Genomic DNA, 26246 nt, shown 5'->3' with positions numbered 1-26246 from the left:
TCGAAATGTGGTGCTACAGAAGAATGCTGAAGATTAGATGGGTAGATCACATAGCTAATGAGGAAGTATTGAATAGGATTGGGGAGAAGAGAAGTTTGTGGCACAACTTGAACAGAAGAAGGGATCGGTTGGTAGGACATGTTCTGAGGCATCAAGGGATCACCAATTTAGTTTTGGAGGGCAGCGTGGAGGGTAAAAATCATAGAGGGAGACCAAGAGATGAATACACTAAGCAGATTCAGAAGGATGTAGGTTGCAGTAGGTACTGGTAGATGAAGAAGCTTGCACAGGATAGAGTACCATGGAGTGCTGCATCAAACCAGTCTCAGGACTGAAGATCACAACAAACAACAAACAAGTTCCACAATCATCTAGCGAGTGAAACGCATCTAAACACGTAGCTCAGCCACAGACACTAACGGCCAACTTACTTGATGTTGGCACACAGCACAACTCAGCGGCTCAAGCAGCTTAAGCACTTTACTTCAGGGACCTTTCCCTTGATAGAAATCACGAAACTTGGATCTTCGAGCTGCCCCAAAACACAGACTTGCCGACCAGTACAACTCCTCGGCATATTAGGCTGATAGGGCACACCCGGTCGCAGTCGATAATCCTTTCTCCGGAGACGTCCCAAGCCTCTCAATGTTTTTCTTTCGAAAGCTGACGGCCGACTAATGAAGCTCGCCAACCCGAAAGAAAGCCACACCACATCCAAAGATCACATATATGGTCCAAAATCGATTGCAACGATATAAGGAGCGTACCCGGCTCAATTTCCTCTGTTGGTAACCATTGTTTCTCATTTGCCCAGGCTTTCTTTCCTCGTGGATGGAGAGCTTTATGTCATCGATTGTCAGAGACGAAACGTCAGTGAATAGTTTTATATGTAAACCACGTCTTCTCAGCCTCACCGGCCATAAGTATCTATATTGAACGAATTTTATTAGTGTCTCCCGATTCGTTTTTATTCACCTCCAAACAGTTTCCCTTAATTATTGTTACCTGGATTGATCAGTCAGTGGAGGAGGCGACTCGTTACCTTGTATTGTTCTTCTATTTTGAAAAGCAGGCCAGCGTCACCTAGCGGTTCTAGGCGATTCAGTCTGGGACTGCGCGACCACTACGGTCTCAGGTTCGAACCCTGCCTCGGGCATGGATGAGTGTAATGTCCTTAGGTTTAAGTAGTACTAAGTTCTAGGGGACTGATGACCTCAGATGTTAAGGTCCATAGTGCTCAGAGCCATTTGAACCATTTTTGAACCTCCGCCGGGACCAGTCACATAGACTGCTTGGCTAATCCCCGCGGAACTGCGAGTTATTCTGTCGTAGCCAACCAACGCTTTATGCTACGAAGGGCCAAGACCTGGCATGTGTCTCTCTTGCTCGTGATCAAAGTTGTACAAAATTTATGACGGAACCCCTTGCAAGTCACCGCGTTGCTTCGATTTCTTATCCATGTTGTATAGTATTCATGTGGCAGAGTGGTGTAGGCATTGTATAATGTAGCTACGACTGTCAATTTTATCCCTGTGGTGCATAAATTTTACTGCAGTGGACAAGTTATAATGATCAATATTCTGGCCTTTTCAATCAGTCATGACGCTGCAAAAGCATGCAGGACACAACACCAGTAGGGAGTGCCGACTGCAGTGAACTTTGGGCATTTGCAGCCTCAGGACTGATTGAAAATTCCGAAGAAGTGATCATTAACAGCTGTCCACTGTAGTGGACGCTGTGCGCCACAAGGTTATTGAACTAAGGGTAGAAAGCTCTCCGTCTTCAGGTCACAACTGGTCCATCGGGGCCATCCGACCGCGGTGTCATCCTCACTGAGGAGGCGCATAGGAGGGGCGTGTGGTCAGCACACCGCTCTCCCGGTCGTTATGATGGTTTTCTTTGACCGGAACCGCTACGATTCTGTCGAGTAGCCTCTCAGTTGGCATCACGAGGCTGAGTGCACCCCGAAAAATAGCAACCGCTCATGGCGGCCCGGATGGTCACCCGACAGCGCTTATCTTCGATGATCTGACGGGAACCAGTGTATCCACTGCGGGAAAGCCGTTGCCAAATGAACTAAGGGTAGCAATACATATTGCCGAAAGCAGTAATCCAATAATTGTGTTTACATGCCTATCTTAGAAAATACATAGGTTTTGAAAACAATACAATATAGTTCCTCTTAGTTGCTGTTTACCAGCGAAGGTCTTATCCAAGACACTGGATGACCAGTACGAGTCGCATTCAGGCCTTCGCTACTCCCTTCATCGGTTTCGAGAGCCAGTACTTACCAAAGATGGGCGCGCAGTCACGCGTTCTGTTCGTGCAGCAAAACCCTGTGGAAACACTGTGCGGTGCGATAAGAGCAGCGCTCTCTCCCCCGCCTGCCGCCAGGCGGATTTTCGCCGATCGCCGGCCGGCTGACAATGCACCGACGTGATCTCTGCGCGGCCATTGAAGAAGACGGGCAGCGGGCGCGCACCGCCGTGTAGTGTCGTGTCCACGTCGCGTCGCGTCACGTCACTCAGGGCTAATTGTGCTGCGCACAATCGGCCGGCCGCGCCCATTGTGCCGTTATTGGCGGCTGCTGCCGCTGACTGCGCCGCCTGTTTATAGGCTGACAGCGCGGCAGCAGCTGCCGTGTTCGGCCCCGGCGCGTGTGGAATCCCCGCCTCGCTGTAACTACAAACACGACGCGCTGCCAATGACAGCGCCCGCAAATGCGCCATCTTGCCAGCCTCGTGTAATGCTGCACACGTAGTGGCGTCCATTCTAGAGCCGAACAGACCACGAAGCCACGTTGCTTGTTTTGTCTAGCTTTAGTTGGGCAAGACACGACTTACAGATGTCTGTGGATTTTTCTAAAACGTGGGTTCTGGAGCCCAACAGACCACAAAACCACCTTGCCTTATGCTGTGAATCTGTAGTGGGGAAGACACAACTTACTGATGTCTGCGGATTTTTTTTATAGCTTGTAAGAGGTCATATGATGTTCTAAAGCAACCATTCAGTTGTAATTAAAGGACTGGTACTCACATCGGTCTGGTGTGCCATCACGCCTGAGTGTTGAGGCCCCCAATACTGAAGGTAAACACGGGAGGAAAGTGATGGACTTCGTCTCGACTCCCCGCCGACAACTGGGCGTCCGATCTCCATCGCCATGTTACATGTTTCGTATGAGAGTGAAACTAGGTGGATATTCTAAAGCGCTAATGCGGAATCGATTTATACAGGAAAAAATTTACTTATAGTTTTCACCACACGTAATGGATCAGGAACAGGACAGACACAGAAAAGGTCAAACACGTGAGAAAGGCTTAATATTTATTTTATGACTAACACACAATTTGTCCAATGTGAGCACTGGAGACGTTGACGAGAAAATCTGTGCTCTGCAGTTGTTCACAGTGTAAGATGTCCATGATTAAGGAATTTGTTGCTAGCGCACTCGAGCAGATGTAATTTCGATGGATTGCTCACGCGCAGCCTGCGATATGTAAGCTATAAGATAATCTCAGATCAAAGAGCAGTGTTGACTGCAGTGGGAACTGAGTGTTAGTTGTCGTAGTTGTTGCTAGCAGTCTGTTGTATCTTGTGCAAGCTTCTTTATCTCCCTGTACCTACTGCAACCTACATCCTTCTGAATCTGCTTAGTGTATTCACCTCTTGGTCTCCCTCTACGATTTTTACCCTGCACACTGCCCTCCAATACTAAATTGGTGATCCCTTGATGCCTCAGAACATGCCCTACCAACCGATCCCTTCTTCTGTTCAAGTTGTGCCACAAACTTCTCTTCTCCCCAATCCTATTCAATACTTCCTCATTAGTTATGTGATTACCCATCTAATCTTCAGCATTCTTCTGTAGCACCACATTTCGAAAGGTTCTCATCTCTTCTTGTCCAAACTATTTATCGTCCATGTTTCACTTCCATACATGGCTACACTCCACAAAAATACTTTCAGAAATGACTTCCTGACACTTAAATCTATACTCAATGTTAACAAATTTCTCTTCTTCAGAAACGCTTTCCTTGCCATTGCCAGTCTACATTTTATATCCTCTCTACTTCGACCATCATCATTTATTTTGCTCCCCAAATAGCAAAACTCCTTTACTACCTTAAGTGTCTCACTTCCTAATCTAATTCCCTCAGCATCACCCGACTTAATTCCACTACATTCCATTATCCTCGTTTTGCTTTTTTTGATGTTCATCTTATATCTTCCTTTCAAGACACTATCCATTCCATTCATTTGTTCTTCCAAGTCCTTTGCTGTCTCTGACAGAATTACAATGTCATCGGCGAACCTGAAAGTTTTTATTTCTTCTCTATGGATTTTAATACCTACTCCAAATTTTTCTTTTGTTTCCTTTACTGCTTGCTCAATATACAGATTGAATAACATCGGGCAGAGGCTGCAACCCTGTCTTACTCCCTTCCCAACCACTGCTTCCCTTTCATATCCCTCGACTCTTATAACTGCCATCTGGTTTCTGTACAAATTGTAAATAGCCTTTCGCTCCCAGTATTTTACTCCTGCCACCTTTTGAATTTGAAAGAGAACATTCCCGTCAACATTGTCAAAAGCTTTCTCTAAGTCTACAAATGCTAGAAACGTAGGTTTGCCTTTCCTTAATCTAGCTTCTAAGATAAGTCGTAAGGTCAGTATTGCCTCACGTGTTACAGTGTTTCTACTGAATCCAAACTGATCTTCCCCGTGGTCAGCTTCTACTAGTTTTTCCATAAGTCTGTAAAAAAATTCGTGTTAGTATTTTGCAGCTGTCGCTTATTAAACTGATTGTTCGGTACATCTTTATCACCAGATGGTAGAGTTTTGTCGGGACTGGCTCTCCCAAGGCCGTCAGTATTTCCAATGGAATGTTGTCTACTCCGGGGGCCTTGTTTCGATTCAGGTCTTTCAGTGCTCTGTGAAACTCTTCACGTGGTATCGTATCTCCCATTTCATCTTCATCTACATCCTCTTCCATTTTCATAAATTGTCCTCAAGTACATCGCCCTTGTATAGACCCTCTATATACTCCTTCCACCTTTCTGCTTTCCCTTCTTTGCTTATAACTGGGTTTCCATCTGACCTCTTGATGTTCATACAAGTGATTGTCTTTTCTCCAAAGGTCTCTTTAATTTTCCTGGAGGCAGTATCTATCTTACCCCTAGTGAGATAAGCCTCTACATCCTTACATTGGTCCTCTAGCCATCCCTGCTTAGCCATTTCGCACTTCCTGTCGATCTCATTTTTGAGACGTTTGTATTCCTTTTTGCCTGCTTCATTTACTGCATTTTTATATTTTCTCCTTCCATCAATTAAATTCGATATTTCTTCTGTTACCCAAGGCTTTCTACTAGCCCTCGTGTTTTTACCTACTTGATTACCTGCTGCCTTCACTACTTCATCCCTCAAAGCTATCCATTCTTCTTCCACTGTATTTCTTTCCCCAATTCCTGTCAATTGCTCCCTTATGCTCTCCCTGAAACTCTGTACAACCTCTGGTTCTTTCAGTTTATCCAGATCCCATTTCCTTAAATTTCCACCTTTTTGCAGTTTCTTCAGTTTTAATCTACAAGTCATAACCAATAGATTGTGGTCAGAGTCCACATCTGCCAATGGAAATGTCTTACAATTTAAAACTTGGTTCCTAAATCTCTGTCTTACCATTATATAATCTATCTGATACCTTTTAGTATCTCCAGGGTTCTTCCATGTATACAACCTTCTTTCATGATTCTTAAACCAAGTGTTAGCTATGATAAAGTTGTGCTCTGTGTATAATTCTACCAGGCGCTTCCTCTTTCATTTCTTAGCCCCAATCCATATTCACCTACTATGTTTCCTTCTCTCCCTTTTCCTACACTCGAATTCCAGTCACCCATGACTATTAAATTTTCGTCTTCCTTCACTATCTGAATAATTTCTTTTATTTCATCATACATTTCTTGAATTTCTTCGGCATATGCAGAGCCAGTTGGCATATAAACTTGTACTACTGTAGTAGGTGTGGGCTTCGTATCTATCTTGGCCATATTGGATATTGTTCGAATACCAAAGTAAAACAGACCACAAAATTTTCCGCACTGTTCACACTGGGATGGACAATTCTCTTGACACTGCATCGGCACTAGCAACACGGGGCCCGTGCTCCATTGTCAGTTTCAGCAACAGGAACCTTATCAATAACTTCCATCGTGGTAGGACCCCTTCGTCTTCCACATGCCACACAAGCTCGAATTTCATTATCAACTTCTTTCCTGCAGACCTTTCAGTTCGCAATACTCTCTCAATGCAGTACTATAATTGCTGCTGTTCACATAAAATAGTTTTGCCAGTAGCACACTGCCTCTCTCTTCGATAGCTATACTCTTCACTGAAGTCATGGCTTATCAAATGATGAAATGACAGCGTCGATGTCATATCGTCAATGAAACTGCGTACAGCGCAATATTTGCAGCTAGTGGCTACAGTTATAACTACTTTATTCTCCAGCGTAAATCGGTTCCACTTTAACGCATCGGTGTACCTACCAAGGTTCGTTACCATACGAGATTTACAGGCCGCACTGTATCTCCGTGGGTTGCGGCACCCTACATATCGGTTCTCGATATATCTACATACGTACTCTGCAAACCTTCAGCGGTGCATGCCGCTGGGTACCGTTTAAAAGTGATGGTCATAGCATTTTCTGAACCACTAGCAGATGGAGCAAGGAAAAATCTTTGATCTCTATGCCCTCACTCTGGTAAGTCTGCTAGAATGGTGATGTACTACCTATCAGTGATTTACTATCCTAAGAAAGTTGCACTCATCTGCTAATCTTCTGTTCCTGGAAAGTGAAGGCACCGAACATCTTCTCTTTACAAGTGTTTCGTCATCTAACCGATTGTTTAATTAAACAAAAAGGGACAATTGTGAGACTGTAGTTAAATGATAGCCAGTAAATGTGATTAATTTTAAAAATAGTCTGGAAAAAGGCGCAAATGTGAGGTAGTCCTGTCAAAAAGTACTGTAGCGTGCACCCACAACTCTGAGCAACTTAGGGAGTTGCCCTTGTAGGACAAGGAACTGAGCGGAAAAAAGAACTTCAAACACTTGCACTTCTTTTTATCGATTACAGCGATGTTATCCTCCACGGACGTTCTCAGGAAAGCTCAAGACGCCTGAAACTGGTTATAAGTGCCTGTGTTCATTATACACTACTGGCCATTAAAATTGCTACACCAAGAAGAAATGCAGATTATAAACGGGTATTCATTGGACAAGAATATTGCTTCAAATGGCTCTGAGCACTATGGGACTTAACATCTGAGGTCATCAGTCGCCTAGAACTTAGAACTACTTAAACCTAACGAACCTAAGGACACCACACACATCCATGCCCGAAGCAGGATTCGAACCTGCGACCGTAGCGGTCGCACCGTTCCAGACGTGCGCCTAGAACCGCTCGGCCACAACGGCCGGCGACAAGAATATTGTGCTAGAACTGACATATGATTACATTTTCACGCAATTTGGGTGCATAGATGCTGAAAACAGGACCCAGAACAACCACCTCTGGTCGTAATAACGGCCTTGATACGGCTAAGCATTGAGTCAAACAGAGCTTGGATGGCGTGTACAGGTACAGCTGCCCATGCAGCTTCAACACGATACCACAGTTCATCAAGAGTAGTGACTGGCGTATTGTGACGAACCAGTTGCACGGGCACCATTGACCAGACGTTTTCATTTCGTGAAAGATCTGCAGAATGTGCTGGCCAGGGCAGCAGTCGAACATTTTCTGTATTCAGGACCTGCAACATGTTGTCGTGCATTATTCTGCTGAAATGCAGGGTTTCACCGGGATCGAATGAAGGGTAGAGCTATGGGTCATAACACATCTGAAATGTAACGTCAACTGTTCTAAGTGCCGTCAATGCGAATAAGAGGTGACCGAGACGTGTAACCAATGGCATCCCATACCATAGCGCTGGGTGATACACGCTTCAAAAAAAGAAAGTTTTAATGGCTCTAAGCACTAGGGACTTAACATCTGAGGTCATCAGATGTAGAAACATCTGAGGTCATCAGATGTAGACTTAAAACTACTTAAACCTAACTAACCTAAGGACATCACACACATTCATGCCCGAGGCTAGTTTTGAACCTGCGACCGCAGCAGCCGCGTGGTTCCAGACTGAAGCGCCTAGAACCGCTCGGCAACCGCTGCGGGCATACACGCTTCCAATGTGCGTTCATCGCGAGGTTGCCAAACACGGATGCGACCATCATGATGGTGTAAACAGAACCTGGATTCATCCGTAAAAATGACGTTTTGCCATTCGTACACCCAAGTTCGTCGTTGAGTACACCATCGCAAGTGCTCCTGTCTGTGATGCAGCTTCAAGGGTATAACCAGCCATGGTCTCCGAGCTGATAGTCCATGCTGCTGAAACGTCGTCGAACTGTTCGTGCAGATGGTTGTTCTCTTGCAATCATCCCGATCACTTGACTCAGGGATCGAGACGTGGTTGCACGATTCTTACAGCGATGTGGATAAGATGGCTGTCATCTCGATTGCTAGTGATACGAGGCCGTTGGGATCCAGCACGGCGTTCCGGATTACCCTACTGAACCCACAAATTCCATTATCTGCTAACAGTCATTGGATCTCGACCAACGCGAGCATCAATGTCGCGATACGATAAACAGCAATCGCGATAGGCTACGGATTTATCAAATTCGGAAACGTGATTGTACGCATTTCTCCTCCTTACACGAGGCACCACAACAACGTTTCACCAAGCAACGCCGGCGAACTGCTGTTTCTGTACGAGAAAACGGTTGGAAACTTTCCTCACGTCAGCATGTTGTAGGTGTCGCCACCGGTGCCAACCTTGTGTTAATGCTGTGAAAAGCTAATCATATGCATATCACAGCTTCTTCTTCCTGTCGGTTAAATTTCGCGTCTGTAGCGCGTCATATTCATGGTGTATCAATTTTAATGGCCAGTAGTTTATACATGATGTTCGACTCTTTGATCATATTTCATCACCACATGCAGAGCTATCCTGGCTGTGAACATGCAAAAACAGAGACCTCCATAGGCTCTGCCTTCTCTACTGTCTCATAAACGAACACTCTCTCTCATATTTCCCCTCGCCAATAACGTTCTTGTCTGAACAACATGGCAGAAACAAATCCTTTCTGTGCCAGTGTCAGCTTTATTAGTTCATAGTATTATTTACTCCATCGCCACTTCGGACACTTATGTTGTTTTAATACTATTTGTATTATTAAAATCGTTATTCCTTAGGTAACTATGATATAAAAAAGGCGTCGTATGTGTGAATCTCTGGTCCGATGTAGGAGATGGCCTTACAGCACTAATCAGATCTAGTTTGAAAAAGTAAATAAAATAGAAAGCATATCTAAACACCATGAGAACTAAACGGAATGACGTCTAGATCCTAGAGAGGGCGTGGAAGATTAATTGAGATGAATCAAGAATGTGAGAGTCGCTAGCGATGAGTTCCATAATATGAAATAAGCTACAGGTGCGAAATGACAAAGGTTAGTGTGCTACGACCGGTGGAGTTGCGGTTCCAGATGCTCACGGTGCAAGTAGCGTAACTGTAGGGAAGTAACCAATGTGGCTCCTGCAAGCTTCCTGTCGCGAATCGTACTGACCTCCTGCCAAGTTATGAAGGCAATATTTGCATATCGAAATGGAGGTAACTTCTGCTATTGTTTGCCGCTTGAAAATTTCCAGGATGGGCAGGTTCTAGGACTAGAGGACGGCTATCCGTACTCTTTGTAAATTCGAACACCATACCGTAGGCTCAAGCCGCAGTTAACAAGAAGTTTACCGCCGCCAACATGACAGGGGTGGTGGTTGAACCGTTTCTGCAGCCTCAGACATGCAGGGCGGGATGGTCTCTCGTGGCCCAAGTTGGGACACCTGTTTGGGTGTCAGATCTTTGAAGGACAGATGAATTAGTGTGCCTTGACGATGACTTGGCTTCAACTTCAAATGAAACGTCATGGCTTGCAACTGTACGGAATTTTTGGCGCCTTGTGTACTTTGTAAATTAATCAATCAGTGGTTCTCCATGCTAGCGAGCCATTGTTGGTATCCGTTCACGAGAGATAATTAATCTACGAGTACTTAGTTTTATTAATTATTAATTAAGAGTCTGTACAGTCTGGGATCACTATCAATGAACTCTATTTCTCCAGGAAAATAAAATCTTTGATCGTAATTTCTAGATTGATTTTATTTGGCTCTCTTTCTTTTTGACAGCGTCTCGCTCAGACAGCCGTTGTGGCAGTACCCCGGGCGCTGTACGCTCTCCGAGTTGTAGTACGAAAACTGAGTGCAATTATCTTCGAGGTCCTTATGTACTTCCACGCAAGCTAACTGTTCCTACGTACTTGAGCTTCCTAGAAACCGTATTGGACCCGTTTCTAGAAGCTGTGCTACGGAATGTCAGTCAGCAAATGTGGCTAGGCACCACATCGCTTCTCACATGCGATTCGGAGACATGTATACAGACGATATGGTGAATGATGGATGGCCGACGTGGTCCAACAGCGTGGCTACCGGGATCGCCGGAATTAACTACTACGGACTGCTTCTTGTGGGAGTCGTATGAAAAGTTGAATTTGCGAGAATCCTGTAGAGACAGAGAAAGATCTGCTGGCATGAGTTCTGGTCGCTGCACTAGAAATTGGGTGGCATTTGAAGATAGGTTTCTTCCTATCAAGGAAGTTTACATTCGAATTTAGGATATGCTGTAGAATTATGGAGCAAGCTGTTGTTAATGACATTTTCCTGTAATTTTCTGAGTCCGTTTTTTTAGGTTATTTTGTACAGGAGTCCTCTGTACTTTTAGCCAGTAGCACGAGACTTCACACAACGTGAGAGGTTCTAGATAAGTGTAAGCCATGTACGGGGCCAGTGTTGAAGGCAATGCCTAGCAACGTCGTTGGAAGAATCCTAATCAAATATTACTGCCATTAAGGAAGATCCTGAGCAAGACGGCGTAGCGGTTAATACACTGGACTCCCATTCTGGAGGACGACGCCTCAAACCCGCGTCCGCCCACCCTGATTTAGGTTTTTCGTGATTTCCCTAAATCACTTTAAGCAAATACCAAGATGGTTCCTTTGAAAGGGCAAGGACGCTTTCCTTTTCCATCCTTCCATAATCCGAGCTTGTAGTCCAAAGACTCCGTTGTCGATTGGACGTTAAACACTAATCTCCTCCTCGACAGATATTCAAGCAGGATATTGGTAGCTTGCTAATAACTCGTTCATCTACATCATGTCTCCAAAGCCATTCTACAGAACTAATATTGTTCAGTTTCCTTCTTCCTCCATTACCGTACTGAGAGAGATTCAGTGAGTGTCTGTATGCATCTGACGTGCCTTAACCTCTGTTGTCTCCATGATACCTATCTGAGACGTAAGTGATAGCAACCTAATGGTCTCATTGTCCTACTAGAATACAGGTTATCTAAATTCAGCCAACAGAGTTTTGCGAGCAATACGTCACTTTATTTTAAGCATTTTCATTTGCGACCCTCTAGCCACTCCGTTATACTTCTTGATGGGCTGCACAGAATTGTTCGACCCAAGCAACATCTATGAATTCTTTCGATGTCTTCAAGCCCGATTGATAACGAGGCTTACGAAGTGGGGAACTTTTATCTAAGTGTCGCTTGCTAGGTATTTCAAAACAGTGAGCACCCCCAAGAGACAAGATTCTGTCACTACGGAAATTTTCGTTGTTGTGTTGTCTTAAAACGCACATGTTATTTCACAAGATCTTATAAAACCTGCTTTCAGTTGGAGCGCGTTGAATCTAGTTGAACCTACATTATACTGAACGCCCTTGTTACAACTACACAGATGGAAAAAAATTCAGCACCAGAACATAATTAATGTCGAGTAATGGAATTTCGGGAATACATTTGTCTAGGTACTTTATTCAAGTGATTAACATTGCAAAGTACGTTAATCTACGCGCTAGTAAGCCACTGAAAACGTGAAATTCTGGTACATTAACAAACGATGTCATCGCCACAATGTTCAATTCAAGCATGCAAATGGTATGCGCTCAGCTGCCGAATGTCAGTTTGTGGGATGGGGACCCACGCCTGTTGCCCTCGGTCGGTCGATGCACAGACGGTTAATGCTGATGTCGGTGACGCTGGAATTATCTTCTCATGATGTCCCATTCGTGATCGATTGGATTCAGATCTGGCGATCAAGTAGGCCAAGGCAACATATCGACTCTGTAAAGCACGTTGGTTTACAACAGCCGTATGTGGTTCATCGTCATCCTGTTGGGAAACACCCTCGGGAATGCCATTCTTGAATCACAGCACAGCATGTCGAATTACCAGACTGATGTCCAAATTTGTAGTCAGGTGGTGTGGGATAACCGTAATAGTTCTTCTCCTGTCATACACAATCGCACTCAAGATCATATATCGAGATGCAGGTCCAGTTTGTCTAGAAAGCAGACTGGTTGGTTGCAAGCCCTCAACTGGCCTCCTTCTGATCAAGACACGGCCATCAATGGTGCCGTGACAGAATCAGCTTTTATCAGAAAATACAATCCCGTCCTCCAATGAGCTCCCGCTCTACACCACTTAAGTTATAAACGGCGGTGGTTTGGGATCAGCGGGGCCACGGTGGTCTCGCGGTTCTAGGCGCGCAGTCCGGAACCGTCGACTGCTACGGTCGCTGGTTCGAATCCTGCCTCGGGCATGGATGTGTGTGATGTCCTTAGGTTAGTTAGTAGGTTAGTTAGTTAGGTTTAAGTAGTTCTAAGTTCTAGGCGACTGATGACCTCAGATGTTAAGTCCCTTAGTGCTCAGAGCCATTTGAACCATTTGAATCTTGTGACCGTACATTCTCGCGAACTTCGCTGCCAGAAATCGTGTACAGTGACTAGATTCCTGCCAAGTCTTTCTTCAATATCACAGAAGGAACATCCATCGTCCCGTAGAACTACTACACGCCCTTGTTCAAACTCAGTGGGGTGTTGATAATGGCGTCTTTGTTGCCTTATTGGCGTTCTTGACCAACATCAGCTCACCACTACAAATCTCAAAGGTAACTAACGGTCATGACCGGTACAGAGTATATTTAAAGTAAACCTCATCTGCAACTGCAACGCTACTAGAGTCACTCTCATGCGACTCGCGCGAATTTTGAATAGATATAATCTTTCAGATGTAGAAACACGTCTAACGACTTTCATTTATGTCGCAAAACTAGAGCTTCTGCTGGGTGTTACGTTTTTTATTTTTTTATTTTTATTTTTTTGTCATTGTAATGTTTCCTAGCTATAATTAGAATTTAGTGTTATAAATGTCTGAACTTTGGATAAAACTAGTTTCAACAGTGAACGTAAGATAAAAATAGATTTGGCTGCAAAACCTTGTCTGAGGGAAATAATTCAATCAAAAGCAATTAAACGTTAACTGGGATTAAAACATTAATATCGAAAATTTAAAATAAGCACTGCTTCGTTATCCAAGGCCAAGGCCTACGTTGTTATCTTATGAGTCCCACAAATATTAACAACTTGAATCGGTTTAATCTTGTCTGCTATTATTCTGTCGGACTGTTCTTCAATTTCGTACTCTAATTTATCGTAAGTTTCTTTCTTTTTTTTCTCATCACATCGAAGCATTACAATAACATGCCAGATGTGCCATCGTGCTTATGAAAAACGTATAATTTTTATGGCATGAGCACAACAGATAAACGCTGCATAGCATTGTCACGGTCCGCGCGGCTGAGGTTCTAGTCCTCCCTCGGGCATGGGTGTGTCTATTGTCCTTAGCGTAAGTTAGTTTGAGTTAGATTAAGCAGTGGGTAAGCTTAGGGAGATGACCTCAGGTGCTTGGTCCCATAACTCCTTACCACATATTTCCAAATTTACATGTTTCGTAATATCGTTTCCTTGTGGTTTACCCTTTGAATCGACAAAAGTCATGAGATACCTCCTAATGTCATGTCGGATCTCCTTTCGCCTAGTGTAGAACAGCAACTCAACGTGGGATGGTCTCAAAAATCGTTCGAAGTCATCTCCATAAACATTGACGCACGCTGCGTCTTTAGCCATCCATTATTTCGAGCGTGTTGCAGGTGGAGGATTTTGTGCACGAACCGATCTCTCGATTACGTCCCTGAAATGTTCGATGGGATTCACGTCTGGGTGGCCAAATCATTCGCTCGAAGTGTCAGGAATGTTTTTGATACCAGTTGTGAACGACAGTGGCCCGGTGACATGGTGCATTGTCATACACAAAAATTCCACCGCTGTTTGGGAACATGAAGTACGTGATTGGCCCAAAAAGGTCTAAAAGTAACAAGTTATAACAGTTTACAGTCAATAATCGGCGCAGTTCGACCTGAAGACTTAGTCCATTCTTTGTAAACACAGCCCACACCATTGTGGATCCGCCACGAGCTTGCGCAGTGCCTTGATGACAATTTGCGTCCATAGCTTCGTGGGATTTGCACCACACTCGAACGCTACCATCAGCAGTTACCAACTGAAACCAGGGCTCATCTGACCAGGTCGTGGCATTATCGTAGTCTAGGGTCCAAGCGATATGGTCGCGAAACCAGGAGAGGTGCTAAAGCGATGCCATGGTGTTAGCAAAGGTGCTCGAGTCGCTCGTCTGCTGCCGCAGCCCATTAACGACAAATTTGGTAGCACTTTCCTAATTGATACCTTTGTCGTAAGTCTCACATTGATTTCTGTGGTTATTTCACGCTATGTTGCTTGTCTTGTACCACTGACAGCTTCACCCAGACGCCTCTCCCCTCGGTCGCTAAGTGAAGGTTTTCGACCACTGCGTAGTCCCTGGTGAGAGGTAATGCGTGCACTGTACTTCTATACGACGTTCTAAATGGACAAGACTGGTTTCCGACGCAACTACTTAGATCTAAAAATGATCCAGTGTGATGGGAATATATCATTTAATTCAAAAAATGAGCAGCTGAAACTGAACAATGAATAATATTTTTTTTTTCTTTTACATCAGTACCGTTGCTGATTCTCTGGAGACTAAAATATCGGCTACAAAGCTTCGGGAATTATTTAATTCCAATTCACTATTTAATATCAGTAGAGCTCATTTCCTAAAAACTGGTTTCTATGACCATGCAACCATCGTTGAACGGACTCATTTACATTTGGCCGCTTCATGTAAATACCTTAGCGCGAGAGATCATTTAGCTGGTATATGCTCTATGCTCCAGATTTAACGTTTAGCAACTACTGTTACACTGTAACTCTTCAATCTTGGCCTATACTACCCCTATACCTAATCCAAGTAATATATTTCTCTACAGTTCGTTTAACAATTACTGGAATCGTTTTTATAACTTAGTATTGATACTTATTCCGTCATTTTTCAACCATATACGACATAAGTTACAGTTGTGTAAAGGTTTACCACAACATTTGCAGACAAATTAAAAGTTTATCGATTGATTCGGTACTACAGAATATTCACCAAATGTAAAATATCTTTTCTACACCTCTGCCAAACCGAAACTGATACATAAAATTTTAACCTCCTTCGTCCGTTTGGCCATAGGCCGTCAGTATCCCTCCAGCTGCAAAACAACTACCTCGAAGTTACAAAAACAAACATCTACCTAACATTTGTATTTTGCTGGCAAGACACTTTGCTTCTTATGTGGAAAATTAGACAAGAATTGTGCATGCAGTAGAACTGAGTTGCAGCATAGAGGATTGTAACTATGACTACTACGAAATATATATGACGGTATTAAGCCATACAAAAGACTAGAGGCTTGAATTTCTTTACTATGAATTACATATAGATAGAGAAATCTAGTAGTACCATTTTTTTGTTTTGTGTTTTGAGTCATAAGTCTTCTGACTTATTTGATGCTGCCCGCCTCGAATTTCTCTGCTGTGCCAACCTTTTCTTTTCAGAGAAGCAATTGCACCATACGACCTCAATTATTTGCTGGATGTATTCCAATCTCTGCCTTCAATTACAGCTTTATCCTTTACAGCTTCCTGTAGGACCATGGAAGTTTTAACAGATTTCCCATCATCCTGTCTTTTCTTATTGTCAGTGTTTCCCTATATTCCTTTCCTCGTCGATCTTGCGGAGAACCTACTCATTCCTTACCTTATCAGTCCTTCTACTTTTCAACATTCTTCTGTAGTACTTCAATTCAAAGTCGTTGGTTCTCTTCTGTTCTTGTTTTTCCCCAGTTCTTGTCACACTACATTCGATGCTGTGCTCCAAATGTGCATTCTCAGATATTTATTCCTGATGTTAAGACCTTTGCTTGATACCAGCAGACAACTCTTGGACAGGAATGCCCTTTTTGCCAGTGCTAGTCTGTTTTTCATGTCCTCCTTCCTCCGTCTGTCGTCAGTTAGTTTGCTGCCGAAGTAGCAGAGTTTTTTTATCTCCGTCTACTCCCTGATCCCCAATGCTAATGTTAAGTTTTCCACTGTTTTCACTTCTGCTGCTCCTTGTTATTTTTATCTTTCTTCGATTTACACTCAATCCATATGCTGTACTCATTAGCTGTTCATTCTGTGCAACACAACCTGTAAATCTTCTTCTCAGCTTCTCTTGCACTGAGGATATTAATACCATCAGCGAATTGCATCACTAATATCCTTTGACCCTGTTTAATCTCACTCTTGAACTTTTGTTTTGTTTCCCTCATGGCTTCTTCGATGTATAGACTGAACAGTAGGGGCGAAAGGCAACAACCCTGTCCTACATTCTTTCCAATTTGAGCCCTTCGTTCTTGTTCTTCCAGTTTTACTGTTCCTTCTTGGTTGTCGTACATACTGTGTATTACCCTTAGTTCCCTATAGCTTACCCCTATTTTTCTCAGAATTTCGAACAACTTGCAACATTGTCCAATGCTTTTTCCATGTCAACAGATCCAATGGACATGTCCCGATTTTTCTTCACGTGTGCTTCCTTTAACAACCGAAACGTCAGAACTGCCTCTCTGGTGTCTTTATGTTACCTAAAGCCAAACTGATCGTCATCTACAGTTCCTCAATTCTCTTTTCGGCTGTTTTGTATATTATTCTTGTTAGAAACTTGGATGCATGAGATGTTAAGCTGGTTGCGAGATAATTCTCACACTTGTCGGCTCTTCTTATCTTCGGAATTATGTGAATGATGTTTTTCCGAATGTCAGTTTGTGTATCGCCAGTCTCATACATTCTAAGCACCAACGTGAACAGCAGTTTTGTTGCCACTTCCCGCAATGATTTCAGAAATTCCGATGCAATGTTATCTATACTTTCTGCCTTTTTAATCTTAAGTCTTCCAAAGGTCTTTTAAATTCTGATTGTTATACTGGATACCATATATCATCCATATCGACTCCTTCTTCTCCTTCTATCTCGTCGTCAGACAAGACTTCACCCTCATAGAGGCCTTCATTATACTCTTTCCTCCTCTGTCCTCTATCCTCTGCATTTAACAGTGGAATCCCCAATGAACTCTTAATGTTACTGACCTTGTTTTTAATTTCACGGAAGGTAGTTTTGATTTTTCTATGTGCTGAGCCCGTCCTTCCCACAATCATTTCTTGTTCGATTTCTTCGCATCTTTCATGCAGCAATTTCACCTCAGTTTTCTGATCCTCACTATTTATTTCAATCCTCAGTGACATCGATTTCTGTATTCCTGTATTTCTTCGAACATTTTCTCTTTCGTCGATCAGCTGAAGTATTTCATCAACTAAAGAAGGTTTCTTCGCAGTTGCCTTAGTAATACCTACGGCTCTCTTTAGAGATATTCTTTCCTATTTAACTGAATTGCCTATTGCGGTATTCGTTATTGCAGTATCTATATCTTCAGGTAACTTGAAGCGTATCTCTTCACACTTTTGTGCCTCGGTACCCCACATCTTTCCGCACTGATTCCTCCTGACTAGTCCCTTGAACTTCAGCCTACTCTTCTTCATTACTAAATTGTTATCTAAGTTTGTATCTGCTCTTCGGTTCGACTCACAATCCAAGATCTAATTTCGGAACTTCTTTCTAACCATTAGGTAATCTAATTGAAATCTTCTGGCGTTTCCCGCTCTTTTCCATGCATACATTCACCTCCTGTTATTCTTCTAGGCGCTACAGTCTGGAACCGCGCGACGGCTACGGTCGCAAGTTCGAATCCTGCCTCTGCCATGGATGTGTGTGAAGTCCTTAGGTTAGTTAGGTTTAAGTAGTTCTAAGTTCTATGGGACTGATGACCTCAGAAGTTCAGTCCCATAGTGCTCAGAGCCATTTTGAACCATTACTGTTTCTCCTCTCTCGTTCCTACTCCAGAGTTCATATTGTCCGGTAACGTTTTCCTCCGCCATTTCCCCTAAAACTGCATTCCAATTCTCCACGACAATTAGACTTTCATCATATGTTATATTATTACCAGTCAAATTCATTCGATTTATTCGTTTCCTCGTCGTTCCAAGTCTATTATTTTTAAAATATTTCGTTGTTGTGGTATAAGATGTCCCATGTAACTTCTCAGTCCATTGTGTATTGAATTTTTCATGTGATTTTGCCTGAGAACTCCTAGTTCTAAGCATACCATGGCATTTAATCCCTAAATTTTTGCAACTCCACAGTTACTTTTGAAGTTATTCTACTTTTGCTTCGAACTTTACTGGAACTTATATTCTGTTTGGTTTATTCCCATTATCTATGTCCATGATATCACAAGACATCCTCAGCCAATGATCACAGACTTTGACAGAAGTTACTCGGTTTGCAGGAGCCATCTTCGAGCAGGGCACGGACGAGGTGCAGGCGGCGTTCAAGCTGGCGATGCTGACGCACAACAAGAACACATCGGGCCGCTTCGAGCTGCAGGCCTTCGTCGACGTCATCAACACCGCAGACGCCTTCAAGCTGTCCCGGCTCAGTGAGTACCTCCATTATCTAATACATAATTGGAATTCGTCCAATAGAAGTAGGTGCTGACTATGTACAGCAAAATTACCTGTCCTTATTCAGGGGAATGAGATGTCTTGTTCCAGGCAGCGTTAGACATTACAACTGGACGTTTCATTTTTAACTCAGAATAAAATCAGAAGTTTAACAGTTGCTAAAGAATATGACGGTTAACAAAGTTGAGGGTAATCTGAATAGCATCAAGAAAGAATACAGGAACAAGATGTCATTTAAAAGTATTTACGCATTGTTAGTGGGCTAGAAAAGCAGCTATTAATATAAACTTTATTCTCAGATAAAGATGTTTTGTAACAACTGGACATTCCGTGATATTTAACACAATAGTTGTGACTTCAGAGACCGTCTTAAAAAGCTATACTTCGGAAATTACTGTTGAACAATAAGACTACAAAATTTGTTTTCAGTGCTGAATTGAGTGGATGACTCAACGACTTCTATTCAGGAGAGGTACCATTTGCCTTTTGCTTTCGTACTGCGTTGTTATTTCCATACTCTCTGGATCCAACGTTTAATACCGTGCTCAGATCTTCTTGTGTAAACAGATTGCAACGGTTGTGGAATGAATGAAGTGATACAACCACTTTATCAATGGAGGTCGGCTAAGCCTACCTTCTCATGGAACAGTTAGTGTTTAAACAACCATAGCACACCCATTAAACGACTACTGGCGCAGCAGTTTCTCACGAAAGCTTATTTAGCCCTGCAGGAATGACCGTAAACTGAGGAGGCGGGGACAGTGTGAGTTTTGCTGTTGACATAAGGTTGCCAAGAAGATCGCCGTATGCACTGATTTTTCCGCAGCAGTTTATGTTCCACATGGTTTTTTTCGTATTTAGTGTTCCTGGAGCAAATGCCTGATTGCACTGCGAGAAGGGATAAGCACTAAGACTACCTGAGCAAATTTTTAATTAACAGCATTTTTTGGAATTTAGGGGGGAGGGAGGGAGGGGGGGGAGGGGAGGGAAGGGCCCCGAGCTCCATTTACTAGTAACACTTGTAGCGTGCCCTGATGCGTCTTTCGTATTGTGGTGGCAAGCGGAAAGTCAACGCGCATAACGCCGTCTGTTTTCTGCACGAAAGGAACGCGCTCAACCTGTGCTAATACGGACCGACAGAGACTGTTTCCCTATCACTTTCAGCCTGCAGTAAGCCATTGTGGTGGTCCTCCACATCCTTCCCTCTGCCTCTATACATTATGCGTTACCTAAGATTTTTATAACAGAGTACAGAAATAGATTCACTACATTATCCATTACCTGAAGCCATATGTCTTAACTGTGCAGGGTTGCATTTCCTAGCGTCCATAGTCAGCCCTGTTTCATTTCTGTTTACTAGGTAGATTATGACTTTTGCTGGATTGATTCGGAATAGTATCATACATATTATAATGAGCGAATTCATTGCGCACAGAAAGAAAACCGTTCTTTAGAAAGAGAAAGTATTGTCGAGGACACAAACTTGTGCAGATGTTCCCAAAGAAATTAATTTATATTTAGTTAGCATTTTTTGAATGTTTATAGTGCTCCTTTTATTTATAATAAATGAACAATTAAATTTTTATGACTTATGGTGCACAGTTCAGCAGTTAACGCTCTTTAAAAAATAGCATTTTATGTATCCCTAAACTAGCTTTAACACTCTGCAAGCTATCACTTGGGAATGTTAAAGACTTTGGAGCATGAGCCTATAACAGTACGCATTTAACGTTGCCTTCGTTGACTTCTAATTACATGTTCACTTGCTTGCTTAGTCTGAGAGCACTTGAAGTTCAATCACGTTAACTGAATAAGTGGACAGGTTAAATGGGGTCAAGATAGCCCTCAACTAGGGCAATTTGCTATATGACAGGGACAATGATTTTCGTTCAGCAAACTTGCTAACGTATTGAAACACCCACTCAAACAAGCGTATATTTAGGTAATTAGCTCACAAAATTAGCCAGAAATTTATTCCAAACATACTTAGCTCTGAGTCGGGCCACATTCTGCTGTACACGGTGGTATGCTGAGCAAGTATTGCTGTTCGTGTACGGCAATTCTGTATTCAGCATGGACAAGCGCATTGGTCCTCTGTCCATAAAAAGGCGATTTGTTCTTAATGTATTTATTTGTTGTTATATTTCATTATCGGCTCTAGTCGGAAGTAACTACCCTAACCATAATACGCTACACATTTTTCTTAATTTCTATATTGTGGGAACTCCCATCCACAACAAAAAATCAATTGACTGAATATCCTCATAAACGTCTATCTACACTCCTGGAAATTGAAATAAGAACACCGTGAATTCATTGTCCCAGGAAGGGGAAACTATATTGACACATTCCTGGGGTCAGATACATCACATGATCACACTGACAGAACCACAGAACATAGACACAGGCAACAGAGCATGCACAATGTCGGCACTAGTACAGTGTAAATCCACCTTTCGCAGCAATGCAGGGTGCTATTCTCCCATGGAGACGATCGTAGAGATGCTGGATGTAGTCCTGTGGAACGGCTTGCCATGCCATTTCCACCTGGCACCTCAGTTGGACAAGCGTTCGTGCTGGACGTGGAGACCGCGTGAGACGACGCTTCATCCAGTCCCAAACATGCTCAATGGGGGAGAGATCCGGAGATCTTGCTGGCCAGGTTAGTTGACTTACACCTTCTAGAGCACGTTGGGTGGCACGGGATACATGCGGACGTGCATGGTCCTGTTGGAACAGCAAGTTCCCTTGCCGGTCTAGGAATGGTAGATCGATGGGTTCGATGACGGTTTGGATGTACCGTGCACTATTCAGTGTCCCCTCGACGATCACCAGAGGTGTACGGCCAGTGTAGGAGATCGCTCCCCACACCATGATGCCGGGTGTTGGCCCTGTGTGCCTCGGTCGTATACAGTCCTGATTGTGGCGCTCACCTGCACGGCGCCAAACACGCATACGACCATCATTGGCACCAAGGCAGAAGCGACTCTCATCGCTGAAGACGACATGTCTCCATTCGTCCCTCCATTCTCGCCTGGCGCGACACCACTGGAGGCGGGCTGCACGATGTTGGGGCGTGAGCGGAAGACGGCCTAACGGTGTGCGGGACCGTAGCCCAGCTTCATGGAGACGGTTGCGAATGGTCCTCGCCGATACCCCAGGAGCAACAGTGTCCCTAATTTGCTGGGAAGTGGCGGTGCGGTCCCATACGGCACTGCGTGGGATCCTACGGTCTTGGCATGCATCCGTGCGTCGCTTCGGTCCGGTCCCAGGTCGACGGGCACGTGCACCTTCCGCCGACCACTGGCGACAACATCGATGTACTGTGGAGACCTCACGCCCCACGTGTTGAGCAATTCGGCGGTACGTCCACCCGGCCTCCCGGATGGCCCTCGCTCAAAGTCCGTCAACTGCACATACGGTTCACGTCCACGCTGTCGCGGCATGCTACCAGTGTTAAAGACTGCGATGGAGCTCCGTATGCCACGCAAACTGGTTGACACTGACGGCGGCGGTGCGCAAATGCTGCGCAGCTAGCGCCATTCGACGGCCAACACCGCGGTTCCTGGTGTGTCCGCTGTGCCGTGCGTGTGATCATTGCTTGTACAGCCCTCTCGCAGTGTCCGGAGCAAGTATGGTGGGTCTGACATACCGGTGTCAATGTGTTCTTTTTTCCATTTCCAGGAGTGTATATATGTGTTTCAGTAAAAAAAGTAGCAAATTTATAATAGATCGTCTCAGTGATGTATTTTTAGTCTATTGAGGACTAAAAGCAAAAATTAAGGCAATTATGTTTACAACACGAACGTAAAACAGAAAAGACATTGCAAAATAAAGATACATTAATCAGCCAGGAAAATAAGCTCTTAAGTTAAAGGAACTATTCCACAATACTATAACGTCAACAATCGTCCGGTGAAGAAATACGAGAGCGTTCAATTAGTAATTTAACTAATTTTTTTCTGGAAACAGATTGGTTTCTCACGGTTCCAATGCGTCATATTATTCCCGCTGTTTGGGTTACAATACCCTATTTTTGAATATCGTCTCCCTCCAATGTGCTGACCTTACGTCACCTTAATGGGAGGGCTTGTGTGACTGCATGATACAACTCTACCGATCGTACCGAGTGGGGTAGCGCAGTGGTTAACACACTGAACTCGCTTTCAGGAGGACGACGGTTCAAACTCGCGTTCGGGCATCCTGATTTTGCTTTTCCATGTTTTCCCTAAATCTCTTGATGCAAATGGTGGAATAGTTTCTTCAAAAGGACACGGCCGCTTTCCTTCTCCATCCTTCTCAAATATGGGTTTGTGCTCCGTATCTAACGACATCCTTGTCAACAAGACGTCTTACTACTCCTCAATTAGTTAACGCCTGAGCTAAGGTCTTGCTGCATCAGTAACCTCCCCATCTCCCACGTACTGTTTTCCGAGGAGTGTATCATTCATTGGATCAAACAGATGGAAGTTGGAAGGCGCGAGATACTGGCTGTAGGGGTGGATGAGGAAGAACAGTCCAATGAAGTCCGTGAGCTCTTCGCGGGTGCACTGTCAAGACAGTTGTCCAGTTGTGCAGCGAGGTGTTTGATTGTGGTACGTCGATCATCTCCAATGAGAGTGTCCGCACTTTGGAACATAGCAGGAGTCAAGCTGTGTGCGGGCGGCCAGCATGACGGAGATCGGACAGGTTTGCTGACCTTGCTGCGATCAAGACAGACGCCTCACCCAACGACTCACAGTCCTTTTGTTCGCTGATAGGTCCCCGTAGACTTTCAGCAAGCGCCTATGTCTGTCTCCTATGCTCCGGTTTTCCGCCAGAAAAATCTTAAACGCAGCCCTCCGCTTGGAACGCACCTCCATTTCGAAGTTTACGTACGGCGCAGCCACCTAACGGAACTTCATGAAACTGTAGGAGCTGACCCAGAAATATTGAACGATGTCCCACAAAAAATTCTGCATATTTTGAAACAAACTGCTGGAGAAAAAAATGTTGTTTTAATTATTGTATGTCCCTCGTACGAAGGATGCAAATAGGTGACGAGTGTAGTCCAAACCGCAGTTAGCTGTTAATGACAGTGTACTGTTAGTTTTCACGAACACATCAGTGCAACAAATCACTGTGAATTACGTGGCAGATGGTACTTTCTGTTGCACCATTTCGACGCACAAGTCGCCGAAGTGGCGTGAAAGCGAATGACTTGTACTAGGCGAACGGTCTACCTGACGGGGAGGCCCTCGTCACACGACATTATTATTATTATTGCACCATTTATTAAGGCTTCTTCGTGTTCCCCCACCTCTGGAGGTCGGGAAGAATGTCTTACTACTCCTCAATTAGTTAGCGCCTGAGCTAAAGTCTTGCTGCTCGCACAACACTTTGATATTCTGTATGTTAAACTGACAGTAATTCTTTCTATCCTAAACAGCACAAGTAGCTGTAATTAATCCGATCTTGTCTTCGCGATTCTTGTGTGAGTGATGCGAAAGGGGATCTAGCGTACTTCTTGATTCTTCAGTTAGATCAGAATTTTGAAACTCAGTAAGTATGTGTACTCGAGACAGTTTTCGTCCATCTTTTATGTGAGGTTTTTCAGCGTCTCTGTAACGTTCTTCCACAGGCCAAAAAACAATGTGACCATCCGTACTGCCCTTCTATGTTAACATTCAATGTCTACTGACAGCTCTATTTAGCTGTTTGGCATGTATCTGATACACTGGTGCAGTATTGCAGGATGGGTCGTACGAGTGTTAACGCAGTAGGATTTTCCCAGTATTCAAAAAAATCGAAGTCTTTTCACTGTCTCGGCGAAGGACGACCACCATTGCTACACTTAGCTGTACATTCCGTGTTCTTCTGGGCAATGCGCGAGTTGTAGGAGAAGCGTAAGAAGATATACGTCGTTTCCAGGCTGAGCCGACCGCTAGAGAGTGACCAGTTGAACAGGAGCATAGAACAAGTCTGTGTGATAGCTCTATTAAGAACCGTAGTTTCTCCTCCTAGTAACAGATGTGTGACAATATGTAAATGATCGGTGTAAATCATTCTACTCTGATAAGTATCTCCGATTATTCACAATTATGCCTTCCTGGTTGTAGCGCGGCGGGTCAGATATGATGATGGTTGTATAGTACGCCGTTTTTCCCACCCGAGCCTGGCAACTAGATTTGTGGTCAGCCGGAAAGCGATGGTCAACATACTGACCATAGATTCCAGTCTACACGGCCACATTTTGGTCCAACCCATTCAAAGAAATGTTTCTATTTCTCTCTACTTAGCGGGATTAGGCCTTTGATTATAAATGAAGGTGTAAAGTCATAGTTCATACGTATATTTTCTAAAATATCGCTCGCACAACACTTTGAAATTCTGTATGTTAAACTGACAGTAATTCTTTCTATCCTAAACAGCACAACTAGCCGTTCAGAGGCGACTTCTACCGTACGTTCCTTCCATATTGTCTTTCACCCTGACTACTAATGGTCAAATGACTGTTCGAAGTAAATGCTCCCCATAAAAGTGGAAATAAGTCACCACTTGCCACGTGGATTTGTAATTATCAAGGACGGTACACTAACAGTTACATTAGCGAAATCTAAGCGATGCAGGACGGTGTACGGTCCTTGCAAGTTCACTATCAGTTATTTTAGACAACGCGTTTTGTCACAGTCTGTCTCGGACGTCATCCGAGGCAGAGCGCAATCCGACGATTAACAGTGGCTGAGTGCGAAGTGAACCCTCTTCCTGCCTCAAAGGCTGTATTTAAATTCAGTATGTGCCGCAGCGGACGGCTAAGGGAACATCTGCTTTCATCTGCCTTATCCACACGGCAGCAGCCTTTGAACGATCGTTTTCTCGGACATATAATCTTTAATAACAAAGTTTACTCTGCTAAGTTTTTTTGAAATCACAGAAAAAGTTTCAGATCGCTTGAATAAAGTATTTGCCTTCTAGAATTTTTATAGTGGAACTAACGGTAGATCGTTACCTCTTAACTATAACTTTAATACAACTTATATTGGATGTTATTAAACTATAATTATATTATTTAGTAGGTTTTATTATATGCTGTAACCAAAATTTTCTATCATTAAAATTACAAGTACTTTATCTACTGCAAATGGGTACATTTTAGTTACAAAATTGGTTTTCATTAAATTACTCAAAAACAATAAGAGGTAGGTTAACGTGGTCTCTTATTTATTATTTTTAGGTTGACCTGAAGCATCATAGAAATTTTTACATTTCGAACCCTAATA

At 43.6% G+C, this 26246-nt stretch overlaps 1 protein-coding gene across 2 annotated transcripts in view; it reads left to right on the top strand.

The window, feature by feature from the left end:
* LOC126267159 (glutamate receptor 1-like) overlaps nucleotides 1–26246 on the top strand; it is a 1368697-nt gene that overhangs the window by 369106 nt on the left and 973345 nt on the right. For both annotated transcript variants that reach the window (XM_049972106.1, XM_049972105.1), the window contains exon 2: nucleotides 18813–18962. In XM_049972106.1, coding sequence (XP_049828063.1) covers nucleotides 18813–18962 — 150 coding nt within the window. The remainder of the gene's footprint in view (nucleotides 1–18812; nucleotides 18963–26246) is intronic.

This window comes from Schistocerca gregaria, chromosome 4 (assembly GCF_023897955.1).
Source record: "Schistocerca gregaria isolate iqSchGreg1 chromosome 4, iqSchGreg1.2, whole genome shotgun sequence".
Lineage (NCBI taxonomy): Eukaryota > Metazoa > Arthropoda > Insecta > Orthoptera > Acrididae > Schistocerca > Schistocerca gregaria.
This window is presented reverse-complemented; position numbering and strand designations above follow the sequence as displayed.